The sequence below is a fragment of the Pholcus phalangioides genome, unplaced genomic scaffold, assembly GCF_987345545.1.
Source record: "Pholcus phalangioides strain wild (caught in Gottingen) unplaced genomic scaffold, Ppha-v1.0 ptg000010l_1, whole genome shotgun sequence".
NCBI lineage: Eukaryota > Metazoa > Arthropoda > Arachnida > Araneae > Pholcidae > Pholcus > Pholcus phalangioides.
Window position 1 is genome coordinate 8,595,074 of NW_028301603.1, and position 27,341 is coordinate 8,622,414.

At 36.0% G+C, this 27,341-nt stretch overlaps 1 protein-coding gene across 3 annotated transcripts in view; it reads right to left on the bottom strand.

Annotated features, from left to right (window-relative positions):
* VhaSFD (V-type proton ATPase subunit VhaSFD) overlaps positions 1-27,341 on the bottom strand; it is a 33,349-nt gene that overhangs the window by 747 nt on the left and 5,261 nt on the right. The window contains exons 4-13 of one of the 3 annotated variants that reach the window (XR_016193395.1): positions 25,910-26,029; positions 22,262-22,366; positions 21,535-21,632; positions 18,072-18,179; positions 13,919-14,003; positions 13,613-13,791; positions 12,043-12,168; positions 10,220-10,321; positions 9,985-10,098; positions 3,707-3,804 (exon numbers count right to left, since the gene is read on the bottom strand). Coding sequence is in view for 1 of the 3 variants with exons in the window: in XM_089237514.1 (XP_089093640.1) it covers positions 9,985-10,098; positions 10,220-10,321; positions 12,043-12,168; positions 13,613-13,791; positions 13,919-14,003; positions 18,072-18,179; positions 21,535-21,632; positions 22,262-22,366; positions 25,910-26,029 (1,037 nt within the window). In the remaining 2 variants the exon portion in view is untranslated. Of the gene's footprint in view, positions 1-3,706; positions 3,871-9,984; positions 10,099-10,219; positions 10,322-12,042; positions 12,169-13,612; positions 13,792-13,918; positions 14,004-18,071; positions 18,180-21,534; positions 21,633-22,261; positions 22,367-25,909; positions 26,030-27,341 lie in introns of all 3 variants that reach the window. The other 2 variants (XR_016193394.1, XM_089237514.1) reach the window with 2 other exon arrangements.

Here is a 27,341-nt window from a genome sequence, read left to right on the forward strand (position 1 = left end):
ACAACCCATCTGCGCGCTGTGACTATGATCATTGTCCCCTCCCCACATGCTGTATCTTTCTTCCTTCATATTACAGCAATGATCTTTGTCACAGTGCGCAGATGGAAAAATGGTCAGAGTCCATCCCATGTGCAGCAGAAAAGGGATTTGTGACATGCAGAAAGCAATATATATATACTACATTTCTAAAGAAAAACTTTTTCGTCTTCGGAAAAATTTTGTTTTATGGACTGAAACAATTTTTTTCCCTAACCCTTCAATCAATATTGTGTACAAACACAGAAAACGTGACAATTAGCATCATTGACAAAAACTGATATCAATGCATTTAGAATGGCTAGAAGTTTTTACTTACGCACAGCACATTACTTTATGCAAGCACATTTCCACAATTGTAATTTCTTTTACTGACTGTTTATTTTCTTTTACAGATTACCATTGTGGTAATTTACTACCATTTTATTTGCAGCTGGGGGCCCCCACCCTCATCAAATGGGGATCGTCTGTGGGACTCCTTTTTGATACAAATATACCGCAGAATGCTCATATTATTCAGATTTTTATGAACACTTGAAGCCATTGAAATATTACATCAGCAAAGAAGGGGGGGGGGGGAGACGTAATCAGATTTCCTGACTTTCTATAAGAGGGGGAGGGGTTGAATGATTTATTACATCATCCACCACCCTTTATGAAAGTATTAAATATTTTTGATTGCATCACTACTTTGTGTATTTATTCGCTTTCCCCTGAAAAACTTGACCACGTGTGGTGTGGGGCCCATCTTGCGCTACAGTCAAGACCAAACAACATATCTGCAATAATTTCACCATTGCATTAGTAGCTAAATAGAAAGGAATTACTCAAATGGTTGTTTTTGAATACCACCTTGCCATTGACTGACTAACATCCCTGGAATTTAGGGATACCATGATGAAGGAGACGAGAGCTCAATAATTGGAACTTCGCACCAACTAGCAAAGGCAATCTATAAATCGGACAAATCTGGACAAATTGCAAAAAAAATTTAGGCACCAGAAAATTTTTTTACCTGAAGAAAAGGTTTAAAATAATGGTTTTTTTTTTACTTTTTCGGGGCACTCTTTCATGTTGACATATACGCTGCTATAAGTTCCATTGTGCTGCAATTTAATAACTATGCAAAGACAATTCTAGGCGCCAATACCATTTTTTTATTCACCATGGTGACCCAGTGCCTAGGATTTGTCCAGCCCTGATATATACCACTCCATTAATTAATGCTCGAAACTTGAAACACAAGCTAAAAATGTAGTGTGTTCAATCTGTAACTAATAAGAAAAATGTATAAACTCTCGTGCATACATAGTATTCACTACAGCAGTGTCAGACAGTCGTGGTCAGACTCACTATATAATTTTTGAAGGGAAATCCAAACGGGGACCCATGCAGTATCGATCTTTGGAGAGGAGCACAAAAGGATTAGGGGAAAGGGTACAATGAATTTATTGAAGATAAATTGTGAATTATTAGCCTTTGCCTTCAAATCGCATTGAAATTAACAGAAATTGATCATAATAACATGCAAAGGCATTTTCTTTCGATATTCGAGTCATCAACATGGATTGGATGATTGAATCAATAAATTTTGCCTGAAATTAACAAGGACAGAAAAAGAACAACATGTAATAGGCAAGTAATAAAATTTAAAAATACAACATATATGTTTCTTGCACTCATTGTTGCGTTTTCAAGGTGACAAACCACGGGAATATGTACACAATGAAAACGTGATCTGAATGAGTCAGTGAGGTCAGAATTGCTTGCTTCAGTTAAGTATTTTTATATTTCTTTTTGACATCAGAGTTACTGTCATCTGTTGTTAGTTGCATCATATGATCAAATTGACCAGATCGGCTTTCATTTAGGTGGGGTTTTTTTTCCAAAATCAAATTGAGGTAGAGCAATGGAATGCAGAGCGTTGATTTTGTGTCGTTCACTAATTGTTCTTGAAAAGCCTTTATAAAGGGAATCTTAAAGAAATGGGGGATTGAACTTTTTGGATCACTTTATAATTGGAAAAATTAAAAATTTGTGGTACATACTCTACATAAAAGCAGCTAGGACTCATTGAAACCCCCAGGCTGACTCAACAGGCATCTGTACGTGAAAGTGTGACAACAGTATTATTGCTACAATCAATCTCTGCATCCTATCCTGTTTTTTTTAGTTAAATGATTAGATGTCACTTAGAGCGACATCTAATCATCTGACCAGTTTTTGGTTTAAAGGTGAAGTATAATGAATCGGCCTTCCTAGGCGCCTCAAAAGCAAATAACTCTGACCCCCCATTGGCACTCAATCATTTTGATCACATTTTCCATTGAGTAATTTTTGTTTTTGCCTTGAAAACGGTAACCACAAGTGCAGATTACTTGCTATTTGCTATTACACATTGTTTCTTTCTGTTCTTCATTATAGATTTTAGATAGTCTATTTCCTCACGAAGACGCGAAGTTCAAAATAATGTACAATTGGGGGAAATATGCATGCATAAGTTTATGAACATGGGTGCACATACATTTCAGTTTGCTGGACATATTTTGCATGATTAATTTGGATGGCTGTATAGTAGCCCCAATCTATTTCTGCCAGGATAAATATGGACTTCTCAATTAAGTTCAACCCCAGTGTATTGCTTTTTATGGGCAATTTATCACTGTTTTCACACCCCTTTCAGGGTTGTGCTGGTTGTGCCAGAACTTGATTGCTGTACATAATAAATACAGTAGTCTCAATACTCTGAAGTGAACAGGACCATGACCATCTCGGATTAATGTACAAACTCAGATTGTCCGAAAAAGAATATAAAACAGCTTTTGAGGGGGTGGGGAGTACCTGTTTTGACCTTAATTCATTACATAACTGCCAAGACCCATTTATAAGAATCAACAAGGGCTCGTGGGCCTGGAGGATTATCCAGCATCTTGCATTATGGAGATTCTACTGTATGTGTAGACCTATCTAGCGATGTGTGAAGTTAGTGCTGCTAATTGGAATAATGAGGGTAATGATTAAATATTTGTAAAAAACTGTGGCTCATTGCTCTCTGTGGCGAGACTTTTTAATGAGTAGATCAGCTTTTGTGACTAAAAAAGTTAAAGAATCACAAAAAACTAACTTCAGCTGAACAATAATTCTGTGGATGCTGAGATTGGATCTAAGACCCAGTGACACAGAACCAGCACAATGCCCATGCAGCACTGTCGAATATGAACTGAAAATCCTGATCAAATCGATAAGCTTTGTGGGAGACAGACATATTTCTCACGCCCGAGTGCATGGCAGTAAGATGCTTGTCTACCACTGTGCAGATTGCTGTCACTGTCCCAGGTTCAAACCCGAGGGAGGATAAAGATAAAATATTTTCTCTAATGAGCTTGAGGCGACCACAGATAGGCAGCGTCTTCATTTCCAACTCAACTCATTAATGGCAGTAAATTGCGATATAGCGATATGGCCAGAGTTGGTGTTTGATGAAGTAGACATATCTCTCAAAAATAAGCCAGACTGACCCATAGGCAGGAATTTGTGCACCCATGATTTAGATTCTGCAGTTTTACAAATTAACTAAATCAAATAATTTTCACACAATGCAATCGTTATAATTGAACACATCAGAACATTTCGTCAACAAATACTGGAACTCAAACATACATAAACATACCTGTGCTGATCTCTTCCCCTTTAGAATTTCATATTTTGTCAAAATTTATCCATAAACAGCTCAAGAGAGAGAAACGTTTCTGTCATTTTTACACACACCTATAGGTATTTAATTTTTCTTTTGTGAGAACTTCCTCTTAAACACCTTTTTTCCCGAAGTAGTTCCTAATCAAGCAAAACGGGAAACAGGAATAGCAAAAAAAAAAAAAAAAAGCAAACACAACAGCTACTGGGGAAAAACCACTAGCAATAAGCAACAATACTTAAAACTACAGAAAGTGGTTGCAAAAAAAAAAAATTGATTTAATCATTGACCAAAATAGAACCAGGACTTCCATAGCAGATACGTTAGCGCATTAAAAATGGGAGCTACAAATTTCAGAAAAAGTGTTTTTCTTTACCCCTCCCTCCCACACTTGTGTATCAGGGTGGACCAATACAATATTTTTTGTATAATCTGACATGGAAATTTCGCTTTAGTTCCAAGAAATCCACAGTGGCATATAATCTATGTATGCACACTTCTAGTTGTTACCGATACTATCAACAATGAAATCTTAAGGAATGAAAGGGGTTGCTGATCTGGGGTTTTTTTTTGGCTGCAGAGAGAGAAAAAAAACCTTGATTTTCTGAGAATGGTTTCAGCCTCTGCTATCCATACGAAGGTTTTTAACAGCTGGCTAATGCAAAGGTGAATTTAGGAAAGAAAGAAAATTCAACTGCCCTAGCGGGAAATCGAACCCAAATCCTCTTATTTGCCGGGTGAGCGCCCTATACCACTAGACTACAAAGGAAAAAAAATTTCAATTATTGTTTCCACCTTTCAAATTTATACACCATCTGTAACCTATAGTAGCAGTGCTGTCATTTCAACTTTTTCCGGAAGTGGGGGAAGAATTAGTCAAAAGTTTTGTTGATTTTGTAGAGTCTCCCCCACCTCCGACTAGATATTAAGAGGTGTTCGAGGAATGTTTATGGTAACAGATTTTAGGCATCTTAAAAATAACAGAACTCAATTGCTAAAAGGAAACAATAAGCTAATAAGATTTCTGTCAATAGAAGAATCAAAGCGATTCTTAATATATAGGCTACCAGAGCTTGAAAAATCTCACAGGTCACCACAGTGACCAAAAACAATCTGGAATTGACACATTAAATTTTATATGTGTGATGACTACATGAAAATCTGAAAACAATCTAAAAATTTTGGAATTTGTGTAGCCGTTTCCATTAGCATGGTTATGAAGTAACGAAAAAAGCTTAAAAAATTATATTTCCTGATATTCTCAAAAAAAAAAAAAAAAATTTTTGCCTCCTATAAAATGCAACTGATGCCTAATTTTTTTTTTTGATTTGTCAAGCACTGCAGGCTACTTCCACTTCCCCGAAAACAACTCTGGCCATATAACTATGTTGCAATTTACAGCCATTAACAAGTTTGGTTGGAAATGAAGGCTCCATTTATCTGTGGTCACCTCAAGCGCATTAGGGAAAAAAACCTTGTTCTCTATATTCTTCCCCAGTTCGAACCCGGGACCTTACGGCAACCTTCACAGTGGAATACAAGCACCTTACCACCACATCACTCAGGTGCTACTGCTTCTACTACTCGACCCCCTCATGAACATTCTTCTGGGAAATATCTGACAAATTCTTCTATGCTGGAAAATGCTGTGATGTCTTAATATTTATATCATCTCTGAGTTATGCATGTTTCATGTTCGAGAAGCACTGCCATCTGACTTCTATATTAGAAATGGGAGTGGCAGAAAGCTGAATTTTTCATGTTTATGTAAATATTACTCAAAACTACCAGCTCTTTTTAGAGAGACTTCCTTGATAATATATACAGGTTGGAATACTCTGAGAAAGACCTGAAACTACGTCTAGAGTCATGTTTTATTACATGTTCAATATGTATTGCACTGCGCCAAGGTTTTTCTATGAGTTTTTTTTTTCTTGCTGACATTAATTAACCTCTTGAAATTGTGGGGACATCAGACAGCTGTACGCTTTGTGGTTGCTGTCAAGATAGAGCCCTGGATCTATGGCGTACACGATACAGTAATTTCATTCAGTGTTTAAAAAAATATTTAGAACATTATAATCCCATACTATGTCAGAACATACTATCGAGAACTATGTGCTTTTTTTTTTTTACAACCACCTTCAGAGGGAGATCTACAAGCAACATATTGGACAAAATGCATGGTAAACTAAATAATGATAAAAATAGTTTAAAAAAAGAAGAAACGAAAGTAATTATCAGACTATTTACTTTTTTTTCACCCTCCACAATGCACTATCGGTGAGTTATACGTAAAATGATTCTCAACGTGTGTTACAGTTAAGGTCTCTCTGGGTTGCTCCCTGCACCAGTCGATCAAAAATAAAAAAACAGCGCAACAATATATAACCTCCTAAGTGCAATGGCAAAGATTTCTTTCTCGAGAAAAGTTGAGGTTCACAGATTCATTCAATGTTATTTAACAAGTAAAAATATTTCAAAGGGAAAGGCACATGAAAGAAGAATAATGAGAGATTCATACTGTAGCCCTTACAGCGGCAATCCTGAGATATCTCATCGAACTTGATCTGCATTGTTTCGAGTTCTTAAAACTCTCTCATTTCAGCAACTCTGAGCCCAGCTATTGTACTGAAGTTGTTTATACAGTCAAACATATTTTACATCCCTCCTCCAATCAATCAACTGCCATTGGGTGAGATCCGCTTTTGTTCAAAGTTAGATAGAAGTGGGAAAGAAAGGATGTTTTCCCTTTCCGTTCCAGGTAATACATGTTTATGCTTACAGCATAAATAACAGCAAACAACAGTTTTTTCTCTTCCATGTTATTATTGTGCTGGGGGGGGGGGGCATCAGCTCACAATCTGCAAATAATATTCTTGAAAATAGGTGACAATTTTGCAGATTTCCACTGTGGCAGTTATAATGCGGACCAGGGAAATTTCAAGAACCACTTAAGGGCTAGAAAAACAGTGGTAATTTCTTCGAACTGTTATGCCCATTTGCTCTAGTGTGGTGGTTATGGTATTTGATCATTTTTGTTGTACCACGGCTGTTTACTGCACATGAAGGCTAATTACACTGGAACCTACAGTTTATTGTCAAATCCGAAAGAAAGTGTTAATTTTTTCCCTTCGTATATCTCATTGTTGCACTAACCCTTTCTTAGGTAACTTCCTGTGGTCATCTTATCCCAGTTTCTGATGTACCTCCATGTCAGGAAACATTCTGACAAGGGTAAATTTGGTATTGAACTTCCGACACTTTTGAGCAGTGGTTATATATAGGCAAAAGAGATATGAAGAAAGTGCTCTACAGGAGGTATGAGCTGAAACATATAATATTTCAATGTTTTAAGCAATTTTCAATTGACATTGGTTCTAAGCAGAGCCACAACTAGGGGGGGGGGGAGCAGGCAGGTCTGGTGGCCCAGGCACCAGACCAGAGGGGGAACAAATTTCACCTTTTAACCTCTCCTTCCACAATACAAGGGGGAGCCACAAGGCATGCTTGGCCCGGTTGACAAAGAATCCAGTTACAGTCCTGATTCCACGCACATTGGTTATTCTCAGAAATGCAACAATTTGAATTAAGTCAAATGGGGGGCCTATTAAAAAAGATTAAGAGCCCCTGCTCAAGGGATAAAAAAAGGCATTGAGAGTATTTTCTTTGCTTAAATTTCTTATCCCATATATTTACAAATCAAATTTAAGTATACAAAGTCCACAAACTTGGAGATATTTATTATGATTATACAATGCTGCAACCCACACTTTTATGAAAAAAAGTATTTAAACAACATGAGTGAAACAGTTTTATTGTCCGATGCCTTTACTAAAAGTTTCAAAAAAAAAAACCTATGCGGTCAATCAACCAAAAGCAAAAAAAAGAAGAAAAATTATGTTGCTCGGTTCATTTCTCTCTTTATAGTCACAGAAGAAACCAATATTTTCACTCATTTACTCTCATATGCGATAGTTCAACAGATCTTGCAGTGAGAGATCTTTTCTGACACCAAAATAACTCAGTAATTCTTTCTGTGATGCCCCACTGCTAAAAAAGCAAAGAGAGAAGAAACAAAAGAAACACACAGTACGCCGACAAAAATGCAACACAACTATCAATAAAAACCACATAGCAATTCTGCTACATTTCAGATGAGAATATCACTAAGCACATGTTGGCAAAACTTCCCATCTCCATTTTCCTCACAAGAGAAAAGAGATTGCTTTGTGAACATTTAAGCCTCAGGATTAACCACTTAACTGCCAATGGAATCTTACACAATCTGCTCTTCAGTGCCATCCTTTTTTGCTCACATGCTGTAAAGACATATAAATATGTCAATGACAGTTGGAGGAGGGGGGGGGGGGGGGGGTTAAAAACTGAATTCTGAAAAGAATTACAGTCATTCTTATACTAAAGTGAGTCATTTCAAAAATGGTACAATCTTGACATTAATATTTAAAAGAAGTCATTGTCACATTTCTTGAAGGTGTCTACACTCATTCGAGCTTTCTGAGGACCTCGAAAAGTGGAATGACAAGTAAACAGGATGGAAAAACATAATCACTCTGACATTGTTTCTTAATAAATGAGAAGTTCGACAACTAAGATTAGAAACAGTGGGATAAAGGGTTACTCATAGGTAATAAAGATATAAATTAATATAACAAAAATAAAATCCAGTATACTCACACCAATCTAAAAATAAATGCAAGGAATATCTAATGGTAAATGGGATATAAAAAGGATAAGATGGCATCCGGGGGGAGGGGGGAACTACAGCGTGCAGAGCAGCGATGCAGCACACAAAGCAATTGACCGCCTACTATTGTTAATTTTTTAAAGCTACTAGTATGCTATTAGTATATTGTGAATAATGATATTGAAATTGATAACCAATCACAGCTTCAAACTATTTATTAGCATTTTGCAACTGATAAATCTGCAGACGATTCCGACTAAAGCCAATCAACTTTTGATGCAAAAGCTCCTATATAAATAATACAGAATAAATATTGATAAATCAATACTTAATTTTTGTATTTGCACAAAAGCCTTTAAAACCCTAATTTTATCATGGCGATACCCATTAGATATAGCAAATAAACTTGAATTTGCAAATTTCCTCCTGAACAGCAATTTACTAATGTTAAAATAAATTCATAACTTTTACTAGTTTTTTTTCTTTTCAAGATGGTTATATACATTGGTGCCTCATAATTAGATGTTTTACAATTGTTGCTAGAATTCATCTTGCTCAGCTGTATTGAAGTTCATTGGTTTACGAAAACTTTGCCGCAAACTTTTAATTAGTTACATCCTTAGCAAATTTTGTCCCCAGTATATTTGGCCCCTGACATTTCCCTGCCCATATCATGAGTGATCAATTGAGTGACCCTATCAGTGATCTAGTGAGTTGGGCAATTTTTTTTGGTATATTTTTCCCCCTTCGTTGTAAGGGTGTCTAGCAATGTTCCCTCTAAGCTGTGCATGGCAAAGTGTTTCAACACATGCAAAATTCTGAAATTCACCATTGGTATATATGACGAATTGCTTTACAGCACATGTAAAAAAAAATTAGTTGGAAAAGGGTGGTATCCAACTACAAATTTTTCCGTCTTCTATAGACTTCAATAGAAAAAATTGCCCAGCAATTTGGCTATAGTTTAATAATTTAATATTTTTACTGCAACAAATTCTTTGTTTACAAATGTGAGCTAATTACACAGAAGCTCCCAATTAATTGCAGATTCCGAATAGCAGCATATGTAATAATAATATTTTTTTTACCTTGTCATGCTGAGTTTGGTGAGCTATCCTGCCAGTGGGGGGGGGGGGGGGGGAAGGAAACCTTTGTACAGTAGCAATATGTTTGGGGTGATTTTGTCATTTCTGTTGTGCCTCTTGTGTAAAGGACTAATAGATTATCTAACACTCCTGAACATATCTTGGCGAACATCTTATTAACCTAGGTTACTGCACTCAACATCAGTTTGATAGCAGATTACCAGCAAATTGTGAGGCACCAATATATCCCAGAATTAAGTTGCAGTGAAATATTTTTTTCTCCCCGAACCAATGGAAATATTTAACTGTATTTTATTTTGCACTGCAATCATTATTTATCTTAATCATTATTTTTTTAAATAATAGCTATTCAGATCTGTCAACAAAGAGGAAAAATACATAATTAAGATTCCACTGCTCAACACATTATCGAGAAAAAAACATATACAAAAAGCACATACCAATTATGAACCATCAATTTCTGGACACACAAAAGAGCTTGGTATCGCACATTAGGATCTTCATGCGTAAGTAGATGCATTACTTGCTGCTTCCCGCCAAGATTTTCTATCACGCTATGGAGAGAATAACGGGAGATTACAGTTTACACATAGAAGTATCAAATTTGTTGTTGATTAACAATCAATTACTTTGTTCCATGAATTTTGCTATTCAGAGGGAAGAGGTGGAACTCACTGTTTTCCTCTAGGGTAGTGACGAACATATTCTCCGATGTCATGAGCAGCAACACTGAGCACCAGAGGATCTTTACTAGTATCCAACAGATATATCAGAATCCTTAAAAAAAATAAAATAAAATAAAAAAACAAGAAAAACTCAGACATGAATATAGTTGAATATACTAGTAGATAACATCATAAGAAATCAAAGGATTAAATTGGCGAAAGTGGCATTTTTTGTTAAGAGAGCAAAAAGTAATTTCACCAATTTTTGGCATTCACATTATTCTCCAAAAAACAGCTCTCTCTGGTGAGATAATAATGGTGCAGTGACACATTCTTTGTGCTTCATTTTCTTTTTAGGGTACTTGTTACATGAGCAAAACTTTTTGGAGTCTTTGAAAACTAAAAAAATATCTCACACAGCGCTGAACCCATATTCTTTTCCACTAAAAAAACATAATTTTTGACCCTCTGGCACTTACATGGTTTTATATTTTGACTCCTCAATTACTAATGGCTGCTCTATGACATATAGTAGGGGCAGGGAGGTATGGGTACACACACTTTCTTTCTCATATGCCATGGTATTTTAAATAACAGTTTGATGGGAATGTGGTGAGTTTAAGTATGGTGGACTCACTCGACTCTCGGCAAATTTTTGCTACCATGGGACTAAAGCTAAAAGCTGGGTATTTTATTTGTTTGCCACATTTTTTTTTTGTCAAATGCTCAATCTCCGGTGAAAAATTTTCCGCTTTTAGCCATTACTTTTTAAAAAATAGCTAACTTTTTTACATTTTGATTACTATTTCTGTTTTCTTACTGTTGTGCATGTACTTCATTTCTGTTCAAAGCAAATGCTTTTCTTATTTGTGAGCCGCTACTCACTAGAAATTCTTGAATAAAAAAACGTGAAACTTATTCGCATGAGAATTGCTTTTGTAAATGAATATGCACTAAGAAATATGTATTAAAAAAAATATGTGTGTTTGCTTTTTTTAGGGTATTTAATGCATAGTTTTCTCAGTTTTCATGCTTTGGAGTTTTTGGTGCATATTTTGAGATTTTTAATGTATATTTTGTATTATTTAGTGCATATTATGGCATTTTTTAATACATATTTTCAGATTTTAGTGCATACTTACACATTTTTAGAGCATATTTTGCCACATTTTTAGTCCATATAATCTAGGCTTTATTTATAAGGGCTTGGTTATTTATCATGTTTCTCTGAAAATAAGTCCCAGCATGACTTTTCAAGATGCTCATATATAAGCTAGGATAAATTATTTGATGCTTATTCTATCACACCCCAGTCACTAGAATCACAAACGGTGAAATAGCTGACCTACAAATAGACGCATGCACCTCACAGGTAAAATTATACATGATTGTTTTGAAAAGAGGTGCGCCTACTGGAAACTTAAGATACGTAAGTCGATCGAATATAAATAGAAATTTCATTCCACAAGAATAAAGGTGGCCCCCTCTAGTGGTTACTTGCAGGTGGTTTGGATGTTTGCAGTCTCTCAAATCTTTGTCTGTGTATAGAGGATCTGCTCCAAACCAAATCACAATTTGACAATGATGATCCAGAAAAATTTAAGATATTAGATGCATGCACATCTCTTCTTTTTTTAAGAAAGCGATTAAAAAACTGCCAATTCATTGGGGGGAGGACATTTTAGAATCTGGAGATCATGTAGAAAAGTAATGTATTATTTTTGTATAATTTTCTTCCTTTGAGAAATTATAAAATAATTCTGATTAATATTTCATTTTTTTCCCTCTGAGATTACATATAGATAATATGAGAAATAATAAAATCAAACTCACTTCAAGAGTTCGTAATTCTTCTCATTAAGCCTTGGTGTGTTTTCCCTCCAGAATTTTTCAGAGTTGTGAACTGGACTCCACTCCAACCTCCCAGATTTAATTTCAGTGGAGTATTCATCAAAAGAGCTTCAGGAAAATGAAATAAACATATATCAGAACAAAAATTGGTTTATGATGATGAAATGCACAGCGAAATGGTGTGTGTATAAAGAAATAGGGCCAAAATCAAGACATGATGCTTAAATGGGACTTAACAATCCCAAGGTCTGTTAGACAAATAATTACAGTGCATGCCACTTAATGTGATCACAATGGGACTCAGGGGTTTCTGATAACAATAACCAATTGATAAATACATTCAAAAGAAACCCAGGAGTCAATATGATTATCATACATCCCGTTTGGTTGAACGAACATATGAAAATGGTTTTTCTTTCCCACATAACTGAGATTGCAAAACATTTCATTGTAATGTTTTTGTTTTTTTCCGTGCTGTTCTAAAATGGGTGAACAACCTCTGGCTCTAAAAAGGTGTCCCCATAGGAAAATATCAATATACGATGAAAGCCTAGGCTGAATATATTTTCTTCATAATATGGGGAATTGGGATCCATACAGGATATTACCAATCAGTGTGAAAAAATGTCAAATGCAAGTGAAGCTGCCAATTACAGCCAAAAAAAACTGCATTTGCCAAAAAGTAAAAAAATTTTGAAAGGCAAGTACAGTTGCTAATTAGAGCCAAAAAGTTTTCAAAGTAAACCAGCCCATAAATACCAAAAAAAAAAAAAATTCCAAAAGCAAGAGAAATCATCAATTACAGCCAAAAAATTGTCAAAGGTATCACAGAGAATTAAAGACGTTTTTTTTAAATCTTACATTAGCAGTGAAAAATTGATACCACAATATTCCGTGGACGACGAAAAATATCATTGTAGAAGGATTATTGTAATATTGAGAGACAGCACTTTAACATTGGAGAAATCTCTTTCAAACAAGGCTAGAAAAAATATGAATGTAAAGAGGATTTATCGCTATATAGAGTATTGTTGCAGAGAGGTTTTATTTTATTTGCCTTCACTGTAGGAAGGTCATTGCAAAAGCAGCACCACACGTACATGAATCATTTAGATACGACCCAATTAGAACACTGTGAACTGAATACAGAGTTTGTCAACAAGGGATGGGGCGAAATATAATACATTTTCTAATATACATAGTCTTGCAGGCTGATAATGATAACTTAAGAGAAAAAAATAAGTCTTAGCTTCAAAATTTAAAAAAAACGTTCGATGAAAAAAAAGATAGCATAAACTGAAGTCCTGATAACACTAAAAATTTTTCTAATGTTATGATGCTGCTCTGTTCTGTTTTTTGTAAAGTGGCAAGATAATACAATTTGCATGATTCTAATAAGCTGTATCTACTGTTGAAAATTAAACGAAAAGTATTTTCTTCACTTCAGATTATTGAGACTTTTTTATTGTGGGTTTTAGCTTTTAGTTTTGAAAACTTACAAAAGAAAAAGTAGCCCGGAAAAAAATTCATAATAAAAGTATTCTCACAATACCTCAGATCAAGGACACTCTCTTGCAGTTTCTCATTCAAGTAATTGATGTCGTCATTGATATCGGGGTCGTTGAACTGCTTCCCCTGTAATATATCCATTTGTTTCAAAACTTTGCATTGCACCATGGCTATGGCATTCTCTCTGCTAATGCTGGGATCGTCTGGTTTTTCAATGAGGTTCTGGAAATAAATAGTAAAGTTCACTGAACTTTTTTTTTAAACTTTGCAAAGAAAAAAAACTTGCAATAATTGACACATTTTATAAAAGGCAAAAATCTCTGAATTAGTAAAATAAATTGAAAATCACCCTTAATGTAGCTAATATAATTCTTGTGACTTTCTCCTTAGCACATTCACTCAATATGTCAGCCAGAATTGGAATAACGTTAAATCTGAGAAAAAAATTGAAAACACTTTCATATACTAAGATATTTTAATATGAAACCAAAACCGAGTCAAGATATATATATATATATATCCTATACCTTATCCAACCACATTAGCAGGCATGCCATAAAAATCGGAGGACACCAGCTTTTGAATGATGGGAAAAGCGAGGTTCGATACGAGAATCACAGAATACATCCACAAAAAGCCAATATCAATTACGGCAATCAAGTACAGTAAATAAAATAAGCAATTAATAATGAAATGATAGCTTTCACTATAGCAAATGCTGCTGTTTGCTACAGTGTTGCTGAGATGTTATGGTCTCAGAATTATTTCCGGATACAACAGAAGATGAGAAAAAAATTCTGATTCAAATGAAATCTTGAGTTTCTTGCTATATCTGAGCAGGTGCTGTGCGGTTGTTTACTTTTTTATGCATCTCTCTTAGTCAGTCTCTCTCCCCCTTCTTTCCTGTGTGAACATGAAAGCTGAGAATTTGATAATTGTGGTTTATCGATTGTGATGGTAGGTAAAATATAATTATTTTTTTATTTGCAAGAACGACTCTGAGTTTGTCAGATGCCTCATTAAGTATGAACATGATAAATTTTCTCAAATTTTAGGTTTTCAATATTTCTTTAAGATTATTTAATGAACATGCTCATCTGCATGGAGTCCAGTCGTAAACTGAGAACTGATTAGCCTGTAACAGGCACTTTCAGTGGACGGCATCAGACACCCGTTATCGCCGAACTCAATGTTGCTGTTTGTGCAGCTTACTGCATGTTGTCACTTCCAGCAGACCACTGGCCTAACGATGAAAAAAATTGAGCATTTACTCATTAATACAATTTAATTATCGACAGCCCAATATGAAATACAGATACTGTATTTTGTGAGTTTTTCCTGCATGTTCAGAATTTGGAGGAATATGCTGTCGCTTTTGTATGATAGGGTGTCTACTAAATGCTCAAAGAAAATTCAATTACTTTTTCTTGACCTTTGCTTGTCTAACAACATAAGCAATGCTGGAATTTTGTTATAGCAGTTATACATAATGTGAAGAAAACCAAACAAACCAGATAACCAAACAAACCAGATACCCAACCAGAAAAGTACCATCCAAGGACATGCATTTTTAGGAGCATAAAGTAGGGACCATTGCCTTATAGAATGGGACAAAGAGGAAAATGTTTGGCTATTTATAACTTGTTATTTGACAAAATTGAAAATTTAATTCATTATTTTAAAGAAAAAACAATATATATATATATATATATATATATATATATATATATATATATATAAAGTACATTTCATCAAGATTTGGTGCAATGACGATTGGCAATTAAAACCCTGGTTGTTTCAGCTGAGAAAAGCACCAGAAAAACCATTTTGAGCTGACCACCACTACTTTACCGCACACCAAATCCGGTCATATATCGCCATACAGCAATTTCAACCTAACTCCTATGGTTGAAATTGCTGTATGGCGATAATGAAGGTTCCATCCATCAGTGGTCGTCCCAGGTTCGGTAGGTAAAGAAGTTGCTTCTAACGTTCTATGCCCGGATTCGAACCCATGGACCTTGATGGTAACCTTCATAGTGGCAGACGAGTATCTTACCACGGCGCCACTCGGGCAGCTGACCACCACTGGAATAGGAGGACCAATAAGGAGTAATGATTTTCAAGATTAAAATTGAGAACAGAACTTTGTCCGCAAAATAAAAAAAAAATGATGCAGAAAAAAAATGTGGCCTCTATTATTTTATGACTTTTTCTTGACTTCTGTGACTTTCTTCTCATTTCGTGACTTTTCCGTGATAGTAGACACCCTATATTAGATCATGTTTTGCAGTACAATTTTTGTTAAAACCATTTGCTTTGCTTACTCTAACTTTAAAAACATGATCATATACTGTGCTTTAACGTAATATCTATCCCAGGATTCTCAGGGAATGTGCTAATGAATTGTTGGGGCAAGTCACACAGATATACAGGAGTAGTGTTACTGAGGGTACCGTCCCAAGGGATTGGAAACTTGCTAATGTTGTTCCGATATTTAAGAAGGGTAGTAGAGAAGCTGCGTCCAATTATCGTCCAGTGAGTTTGACGAGTTCCCTCTCGAAAATTTTGGAAATTATCATCAAAAGGCAGTTTGTGAAGTGGATAGAAGAGAATAATGTATTGTCAGATAATCAGCATGGGTTCAGGAAGGGGAAGTCATGTGTAACTAAACTCCTTTGCTTCCATGATCACGTGACGAAGGCTTTTGTTAAGGGCATAAATGTAGATGTTGTTTACCTTGATTTCCAGAAGGCGTTCGATCGTGTCCAACATGGTAAACTCTTGAAGCATTTACACGAGATTGGAATTGGGGGCAACTTGCTGAATTGGATAGAATCGTGGTTAAGGGATAGGTCGCAACGAGTTATGGTGAACGGGGAATTCTCTGGTTGGACAGGTGTCATAAGTGGAGTTCCTCAAGGAAGTGTCCTTGGCCCCATACTTTCTTCACTTTTTTTCGATCAAGGTATCGATGGGATTACTAGTAAATTCGCAGATGATGTGAAGCTGATGGGGGGTAATAGGGAATCAAAACGATAGGGAGTTGCTCCAGACCAACTTAATCAGGATTGCAGATTGGAGCATGACGTTTAGCATTGATAAGTGCATGGTCGCTCATTTTGGTTCGAACAACTCACGGTTCTCTTACGAGTTGAATGGTGTCACTATCCTGGATGCAACTAGGGTCACCGATTTGGGAATTCTCATTGACGAGCGGCTTAGGTTTTCTGAACATTGTTCAGCGGTGGTCAAAAAAGCCAATAGAATGCTTGGTCTCATTTTCAAAAAGGTCTCTTTGCGTTCTCCTAAAGTCATTCTTCCACTTTTTCGAGGCTTAGCTCCTCCTGGACTGGAGTATGCCGTAAGGTTTTGGAGACCATACCTACAGAGGGACATAGACCTGGTTGAAGGGGTGCAGAGAAGAGCTACGCGTGTCCTTATTGGCACACAGGGCTTGAGTTATGAAGAGAGACTTCATTTTTTGAATATGTTTACATTGGATGAACGAAGGTGTCAAGGAGATATGATCGAAGTGTTCAAAATTTTCAATGGGGTGGATAGGATGGACCACCGCCAATCGACTGCTTTTACAAGGGGACACCAGTATTGATTGGTGGGGGACAATGCAAAGCTATGGTGTCGCAGGAAATTTTTCTCTGATAGGGTTGTTAATAAATGGAATAGCTTACCCCCGGAGGTAGTAAATTGTAACAAATTGACACGTTTAAAAAGAAATACGATAAACATGTTGGGGTAAATCGAGAAGCCTAAATCAACTATCGAGAAATATAAATCAACTATCCATACTTAGAATAAGACAACCATAAGTATTCTTTATGGGCATTGTATAATATTTTATCATGTGTATATATTGTTTACAATTTTTGTTAATTGCATTTTTAATTGGGTTGCTATATTTTTGAAATATATGACATCCATATTTTTATGGGCTTCTTTTTCTCAGCCACCTCATTGGGCATTTTGCCTGTTGTGGCGTTGTATTTGTATTTGTGTATAAGGAACATCTTTTTGCCAAAAATTGAGTCCAAAGAATGAGGGGGATTTTCTTATACATGAATAGTATCACACTAGTATAGTGTAGTACTAGAATAGTATCTTTTGAACTTTTTTTCAAATTTTAATCCCAAAAAATCAGATGGGAAGGGGGTTCCTTACACACATTAAAATATGGTGATACTAAAAATTTTTCACACACTTTCCAATATTTTTAGTAAATGAAGATTTGTGGTAGCAAAAGCAAACATATCTAAAAGCAGTGCATAAAAACAAAACAAGGTCCTAAAATGCAGAGAATACAAGATTCAAACCAGCCTAACTTATAGATTCTTAGACGCCAGATATAAAGCATTATCTGGAATCTGAGACTTGAATTTAATGACATACTGATCTACTCGGCTGTTCCCCCTGGCATGCTGGCTAATGCTGGGAGAATATGATATGTATCATGGGGGATCTACATGCTACAAAAATTGCATTACCTATTCATTCTCTCAACTAGAGCTAGATTGAAAGTCATGACCCAAAGACAGAACGTCAGCTGATACTGAATTTGAAAATTCACTCGACCAGCCAGTACAGTGACTAATCTGCAAAAAATTCAGAAAAAACACAAAAACAAAATTCAATTATTATTTTTTATTTGGCTTGTAGGTGCACATAAAAACTAGAATTACAGTAGACACTCGTTATAAAGATCCCCATTGTTCAAGCAGAAACAGAGCTTATATCAGGTGGTCACTATATCAATAGGAAAACATTATATGAACACATTTAAGCCTTTAAATCACTTATGCTACCCGTCATAGTAATGAAATGGTTCCTGTAACATGGATTCGTTATAATGAGCATTGACTGCATCACTACAAAATGGGGTAAGGGAAACCAAGTGAGGGTCTTATGCTCTACCACAGGATAGGTGTGAGAAATTCTGAATTTTCTGAAACTACTCAAACAACCGGCTTTATTTTCATGCACTAAATGTCTGGTTCTTAACTGGTGGTTTGTGAGAGAAATCTGGGGGGGGGGGGGTTAAAGATGAGAAATATTTCATGATACAAACTATTTTATATGCATTGACTATTTGAAGGGGGGGGGGGGCAGACTATTTTTTGGAGTCAAAAAGTTTGAGCTGCTAGGGATACAGGCAAACATGATGCAAAAACCACAGGGGTGAGTTGTCGGAAGCTATAAAGAGGGATTCAAGGATACCAGTGAATTCACCAACTGTCTCATAGGTGACGGAACAGATGGTGGCAAAGCACCTGGTCAGGGCTGTCTTAAGAGCACCATGGGCCCCCTGAGCCAAGTGATTTCTTTGAAGCCCTACCTGGTAAATTCTAGAAAAATTTAACTACTTCTCATTTTTCTGAGACCTCTCTTCTCTTGAGGTGCCCGGGTGGACACAGCACTGGACTTGGGTCTCAGATATGACACAAGGTGCCTGCTCAGATAGGAGATTTGGAGAAGAATCATCCATTTCTGTTCCCGCAGGACTGGCCCTGCTGGAACAGGAATGGATGATTCTTGGGATGAAATGGATGATTCCTGTGCCTCAGGTTGGAAGCTCCCGAACAAATGTGAATTGTTCAAAGTGCAGTACAGGTGGTGGTAGACATGGATAATCTAAAATACATGGAGGCTAGATGCCAGTGTCTCTGAAGCCAAAGCATAATGGGGTATGAACGAGAGCTCCTGAGGAACAGTGTGATTCTGAGGACTGATCACCTTTGGACTGTCTCAGCGAAATTCTAGTTGAGGGCTGAATCAAGGAACGTTAGCCTCTGTGGTCAAAAGCCTCTTGACGAATCTTGTGGGGGAAGGGGGTGGTGGTATTAATAACATGGTGGAGAGAAACTGAAGACAAACAAATCTTTTTTATCACCTAATGATGTGTCTCTGTGAACTAATGCATCAAAGCATGTGCGGAAGCCCGGCCTGGTGTGAAAGCAGATCACTGGGAGGGAGTAGCAAACCTGGACAGTCCTAGGGAATGTAGGTCTGACTGGACATGCATGCTCAGCCTTTGGGCAAGGTTAGCGAGGTCTGCAGTTGGCAAATCAGGCTTGTCTCATTTGCATAAGCTTCCAACTGTGAGTATGATGGTCAGAGGTTTGAAATTATAACCAGACGACGGAGACCGAATGATTTAAACAGTCAGGGGTTCAACATTCATTGAAACAAAGTTTCAGTGGGGTTAAACCTGCTCTCTTGCCAAGTGCCTTTGGTGAGTATGGTAGCAGGCTCTCTACTCACATCTACTCTCTTATCTGGGCCCAGAGTTCAGCCCTTGTGCAGAAGATGTGCTACTCTAATTCATACAGGTGAAGGTCCAGCATGTTCGGGTTTGTTGGGGAAGGCATGAATATAACAAACAGCATTCCCTGTGTTCCCTAATAGGGTAGCTAGTTCTATAGTTCTAGGAGAGGCATTGGAGATGCTGGTAGGTGGATACCTATCAGAGAGACCGCAATGGTAGATATCTCCCACTATTACGGGGGGGGGGGGGTGAAGAATGCAAATTTAAGTTCATTGACAGCATGACCAAGTGAAAAAAAATTGCACCACACAATAAAAATGAGGTATTACGTTAATGAGAAACTCTTGGAAAGGTGAACGCAGATGGGACTGCATTCACCTGCATAAGACTCAAGGCTAGCTGGTACAGCTCAAATTTTGAGGGTGAAACAATTGGTGCTACAGCTAAAAAACCCCTGCTTTAGCAAAAAATTTTTCAGAAAAATATACTAGTCAGACTTTGGTATAACGTCACCCATACAGACAGAATTAAAAATGACTTTATAAGCGGGATGACTTAATAACAAGTGAAACCAACATGCTATTTATACTATCAGACTTTTAAAACCTGATGTTATGAAGTGGTTGACATTATACCGAGGTCTTATTGTATCTTGTTATAAATGTGTAGCTGTTGAGACAAAAATGATTTGCTGTATGGGAAGTGGCAACACTGTGGTAGATTCAGTTTAACTCATGTGTACAGTGAGGGATTTATTGCACATTAAATTGCACAAAACCCTCTTAGTGTAGTGCAGGGTGGGACAAATCGAAAGAAAATTTAGGTGCCAGACAAATTTCTTAAGGGGCCAAGCACAGTTTTTTCTCAAGAAAAACAGTCCTAAATATTATATACTAGCAAAAATACCCGTCATTTCCCGGGTTTTCTTCAATTACTAGGATGATTTAATAAGTGACAAACCATTATAAAGGAATAATCAATTATACATAATACTGGCAGCATCAAAGAAGTGACAAACCATTGTAAAGACATGTGCATGTCTCAAACGCATTGTTAGGGAACTATGGTAACCGAAGTAAAAATTCTGAAAGTGATTGTTGGGGTCCAGAAACCATTGTTGCCCGACAGTTTTTTTGCCCATTTCGGGAATTTGTCCAGTTTCACACTTTTAAAGTAGCCTATCTGTTAAATTCCAGTCCTGTTTCATATATATACAAAATTTGGTGACGATTGGTCTAAAATTGTAGATTTTGTATAAAGAACATACATACATACTTTCACACTTATATATAAGATTCAACTTTTCCAAAAGTTAATGATCCCTTTTCTCATGTTAGAAGACACATTGATTATGAAATCAGAAAATTTTGTCATTCTTTGACTCTGATTTACTAATCACATGTGGAAAAATTTTAGGTGCCAACACAGATTTTTTAGTCACTGTGGCAACTTGGCACCTGACCTTGTTCAGCCTTGATGTAGTGTGTGTGTTTATTGTTATTCATGTTATTTTTTCAGGAATCAATTTTCCAAAAACTCAAAGCAAGAAATGAATGTTTAATAACTGTATTTTTATGTTTCAGTTTTTTTCCGTTTCTAAGTGCGACAAGACTTCTTCCTCTCCTTATAATAACTATATTACATAAAATTTTCAAATACTTCGATAAACAAAAAAGAAAACTCACGTGGAAATTCCATCAACAGCCATGAAGGCAAGGCGATACTCATCAATACGAAGCATCATTTGTAGGCACCGAGCTACTGATTGTATGTAATCATTGTTCTATGAAAGAAACAAAAAGTGTATGAAAAAAAAATTTATTTATATATATATATATATATATATATATATATATATATATATATATATATATATAAATATATATATATATAATATATATATATATATATATATATACATACAAAAACTTATTATGATCTTAAAAAGAAAGGCTAAACAATTGAAAAAGGGAAACAATTTAAGGATTTTCACTGACTGCTTGGAGGCAACATCAGTTCACGTTTTCTGTGAATTTAGAGATGGTCAAAGCATGTAACTAAAAATGAAAAAATGACCATAAAGATGGGCCAGGTATCTGCCTTGCAATTATGTATTTATGCAAAAATCCAAAAATAACTCCATAAACCTGAAGATGAGGGCAAAAAGAAGACCCAGCGAATATACATGCATATCCCTAAAATAACACTTGAACTTGAAATACCCCAGACAGATACCACCTTTAATATTCCTTACAGAACCTCTAACGTAACCTAAAGTAACACTGAAAATTAAGAAATGTGGTGACCCTAGTTACATCTATCTAAGCATAATTAAGTTCAAATGGCAGGGAATCACTAAGCTACAACTAAATCAATGATTTTTTTGACATGAATGAAGAGTTTTGAACTTACCGGAAGACGTAACTGATCTCTCAACCAAGTAAGATAAAAATTCAAATCGCCTCCATCCATCAACTCTTTGCTCCAACATGCAATTTTTGCAATAATGCGGCTCGTCTAAAAGCACAATACCAATACAAAAGAATTAAATCAATATACAGTGGAACCTGCATATAACGGTCTATAATGATAAACCTGCCTATAATGATATTTTTTTTAGTCCTAGCAGGATTCCTATTCAATAGGAAATAGTGCAAACGCTCAAACTGTCTACAACGAGAACTTAAATATAACATTTTTTGTAGGCCCCTTTACATTATCATAATAGACTGCTTTCACTGTATAACACTGATCAAAAAGAAAAAAATTCTGTTTTTTTTTATGTAAAATTTGTAATTTCATGTAAAGCGAAATAATTTAGTTAACTTATCACAAAAGAAAGTGTGACATTACCATAGGCCCACCGTGGAATAGTCCTTGATCTAGTAATTTTTATAACTTTTACTATTTTGTCTTACCTTGGTTTACCTCCAGAGATCGAATATCGATCTGCTGGATTGTGTTCTACCGATCGGTCATCATTGTTTAAATATTTAGCATTGCCAGATTTCATGTCATAATTGTGTTTTATTCTGAATAAATATGCAAATGCATCATGTTACAGTGCCGCCGAATGTGATTCGCCTGAAATACCAATGCTGTGCTGGGGACAAGCACATTTCACATACCTTCCACTTCAACGTACTTGTACTAATCATTACAGGTTCGCGTGGCATTCCTTTCCCAAGGGCTGTTATGCCGAATCATGTCTCTACCGTCACAATGTGCTGAAGATTCAGTGGAGTGCCTCGGCACAATTCCACCTCTCCGCAGCTAATCCAAGTTGCCGTTTTTTTCAAACTGAGTACAACTCACATCTATCGCCACAGGCGATTTATTACCTGGCGAGTTGTGCCTAACACACACTCTGAGTGAGTATTTTAGTGTTGTGTTTTGATTTTTTGGTGCTGCCATCTATAGTTCAGAAGTGAAATGTAATGACTGAACATTTGTATTGTTTCTAGGCCTGTTGCTCTCTGTGGTGAGACTTTTCAATGGGGAGATCGGCTCGCATTCATGTCTCGAAGTTAGAAACCACAGAAAACCAACTTCAGCCAAGCCAACCACCACTGTGGCGACGGTGGGGTATGAACTCTGGACATCACGATTAGAGTCTGTCACGCTGACCACTCAACCACCACAGCAGCAAGTGCAGCTTTACAGCCTGATGGAATTTCTTCATGAAGTAAGCTAACCACATATGACAGAGACTTGTGCAAGACACACATTCTGGGACCAATCGACTCTGGCTACCTGCTGCGTCGCTGGAAGACGTTCAAACTTGTGATGGTGTTGTGAGAGGTGCCTCAACGGAGTGAACTGATGAGATCAAACCATTATGTTGAACTTTTGTTACTAAAAAACGTTAACGAAAAATTAATGCAGTGATAACAAAGTTAAAAAAAAAAAAAGGCTTCTGTAAAAAGCCTAAACTAAAAAATAACTGAATGAATGTTGTAAGTGGAAAATCTAAGTGTTGTCTTTTGTTTTTGTCATCCATTTAAATGAATCAGTGTTGGGAAACACTAAAAATAAACCAGGTATGCAAATGACTCGTTGCAAAAGGAAATGCCCAATTTATGGTTTTGTTTATTTGTATTTTGTGAAGGGCCCAGAAAATGGATCCAAATTTTAGCTGAACAGGCCCGGATAGTGCATGCTCCCTGATAGTGCATGCTCCCGACATTTTGATATAGTTTTCCACCATAAATTTTTGCGTCAAACTTTTAATTTGTTTTTTATTTATTCCCAAATTTTATTCAATATATTATTGCATTTATATCATGATCAGATATCAGTGGTACTTATTTATTGATATTAAGTTCATCATTGATTTCATTTTCATTGCATCATTTCGAACACTTCAAATGCGATTTGTATGCTGTTTATATATTACTACTGACATTTAATTTCCACTTTATCTCGAAAACTAGAGCCGATCTGAAACCAATGCCAGATTTGGAATCAGCACCCCAAAATCACTGAAATATCTTTGCTAATGATTTATTGCATTAATTAACACCAATTTTGAATGTGAATTGTATGTTGCTTATATATCATTGAAATTTAACTTTCAATTTATCTCAAAAACTAGAGCCAATCTGATAAAACTAATGCAAGATTGAGATTCAACGCCTCAAGATCACCTTAAAATCAATGAAGAATCTTTGAGACCAAAATCAGCGTTGACAGTGTAATTTATGATGCACAGTTCTCTTTGCAAATAACCTGATCGGATTTGCTCAAAGTTGTGTATTTTCGTCACAAAAACAATTTATTAAAAAATCAGAGTTGATCAGTTCTACCCCTACACGGGAGGGGTAATGGCACTCAATCATTTCACTCATTTGAAACACACATGAAATTTAGAAAAATAACAAAATAAAAGATAAAAAAGAATAAGAATGAACATGATATTTAAATCAGATATTAAAAAAAAATGAAATACATATGCTGAACAAACATACAATCAGCTTTTATTACGGAAGTCACAAATGTTGCCTGCAGAGTTTCCTATCCTGAACACAGTTGGTGAATCCATCTTTTTCGGCTATAGTACAGCACAGAACCACATCTCTCTCCATCTATTCCTACGAATTCTTCACAGTATAAATACAGATTTCTTCATAACTACTTCTCATTTTTTCCTCATCAGATGGATCATACAGAATAATTTTTTTGTTTGAGACCTTTGTATCGGACTTGCAAAATTTACAACATAGCACTGATTTCAGCATTTTTGTAACTTGGAGATTGTGTTTGGAAACTTGTTGCATTTTCTTTTTTTACTTGAGTGCTCTTGATAATTTTCTCATATTTTTTTCTTCGAATTTCTCTTCAATGAGGATTTAAGAATTTCCGTGTCTTGTTTAGGCCGAGATGATCTGGTCATTCACTGCAGCCTCGCAGTGGAATCAGTCTTCCTAACGGACTGACTATTATTATCCTTACTGAGTATTTTGTATCATAAAACAGAAGTAAAAGAATGGTTTAATATACTGCTGAATGGATAGTATCATCAAATAAGGAAGTTATTGCAGTGTCATGGTAAGGTATAAGTTATATTAAAAATAAGCAAAAGTGAGTTCACTTATTGTGATCGAAAACAGTGAATTCTTAGAATGCATGATGTCAAGTAGCACATTCCAATTCAGCAGCCAAACAAATACTAACAAGATGGTGATAGTTGCGCCAGTTGTTCCCTACACAGCTACAACACTAGAGCAGGCAGACCTATAACATGATATTGACATAACATGAAAATTCAAGCATTTCCACCTTTACTTCAGAAAAGTGAAGACAGATGGCAGCATAAACACCAAACAAGCACAACTCCCCAACATAAAATACGTTAGGGCAACACACAGTCAGGACACACATTTCGGCATGGGCACGATTACCCAGTGATCAGCATTACCCTTTTCTCCCCCCCCTCCTATTATTTATAATAAAATTTTTCATAACAATTGGCATAAACAATAAATTAAAATCAATTATAAACATTAAAAAATGAAACATAATTTCTCACAAAAAAAAATTCAAATTCAAATTAATGTTTACCATGTTTGTAATGAAACCATCTTGACGGCTCAGCAGAGTGAGGAATGGATTCCAAACCGTCTCAGACTTCTTCTTCGGGTGACAGTAATTTTTGAAAACCTCTACACGAGATTTATCCTCCTGGAAGTAATGGAAAAACATAATCATCAGCCTATGAACATTTTACAAAACCAAGTATTAAACAGTTATAGAGTTTTTAAACAGAGTGCTTGAATAATCTTGAGTTTCGCATTCACTGCATTCGCTAATCTGCAACTGCATTAGAATATACCATTGACTGAATTCCGCTGACATTCACAGGTTTATCAAGTTTCCCTTGTTTCTTTAGTGTTAATATATCAATTTGGCAATGCAGTAAAATGGAATTTTGATTTACGAGCAAAAATATTAACTCGATAAACGAGCGTGTATTATCAACTCATTTATTACCATAAACTAGTTCATATTACCAGCAAAAATGTTGTGCTTTCTTTACTCAGTTTCACATGATCACAAAATCACACCCCCCCCCCAATGGTTCTTTGCTTTTACCCTCACATGTACTGTGAGATTGTGGATCTTCACCATGCATCTCCGGTCAGCATGTCAAGTAGAACAAACCTCATCCTCTAAGAGCTGTGGAAACACCTCAACATCGTATGCTGCTTTGAGATAATCGATAAAGGCTGTTATGGGGGTCACCAAGAAAACCTTTGATTCTACTTGGAGAAAACTGTAGGCTTATTGCATCATTAAACGCAGTTTTGGGAGGTTTAGCTCATGAACAGGGGAGCCACCATTTGTAGAAAAGATTGCTTCCTTGGGGACAGACCATAGAACTGGAAGTGGATGATATGGTGTTGGTATAGAACTCTGGTTGAATTTTTCTCCTCACAAACAGACTACATATAAGGGCTGGACAAATCGAGAAAAAATTTAGGCACTAGCAAAATTTCACAAATGCCAAGCATTTATTCACCGAAAGAATCGGCACAAAATACAGATGAATGCAGATTTAGCGAATTGGATGAAATCATAAATTCTATTCGTTAGATCGGAGTCAAACTGATCAGGACATAAACACACTTGAAACGACTAATTTTTAAAGCTACTTATTTTGAGGGTTGCTGTTACAACTTATTTCTGATAGCAATTGTGAAAAAAATACATAAGCTTAATAATAAAGTCAGGATGCATGAAGAATGATAGAGAAGTTTGATACACATCCAAAATTTTATCAATTTCTGTCGAGAAATTGTAATTTTTTTTGCTAATAAAAAAACATTTTCTCTTTAGATGTGAACCCCCATTCTTTATTAGTCGAGACTGAGCACAAACTTGAGAAGTAACTATTTTTTTACTGAAAATCTAAACATGCAGACAGACAATGCTTTATGGTGCTGGTGTGGTGTTAACACCAATTGCTGAAACCTTCCCACGTATATTTTGAATG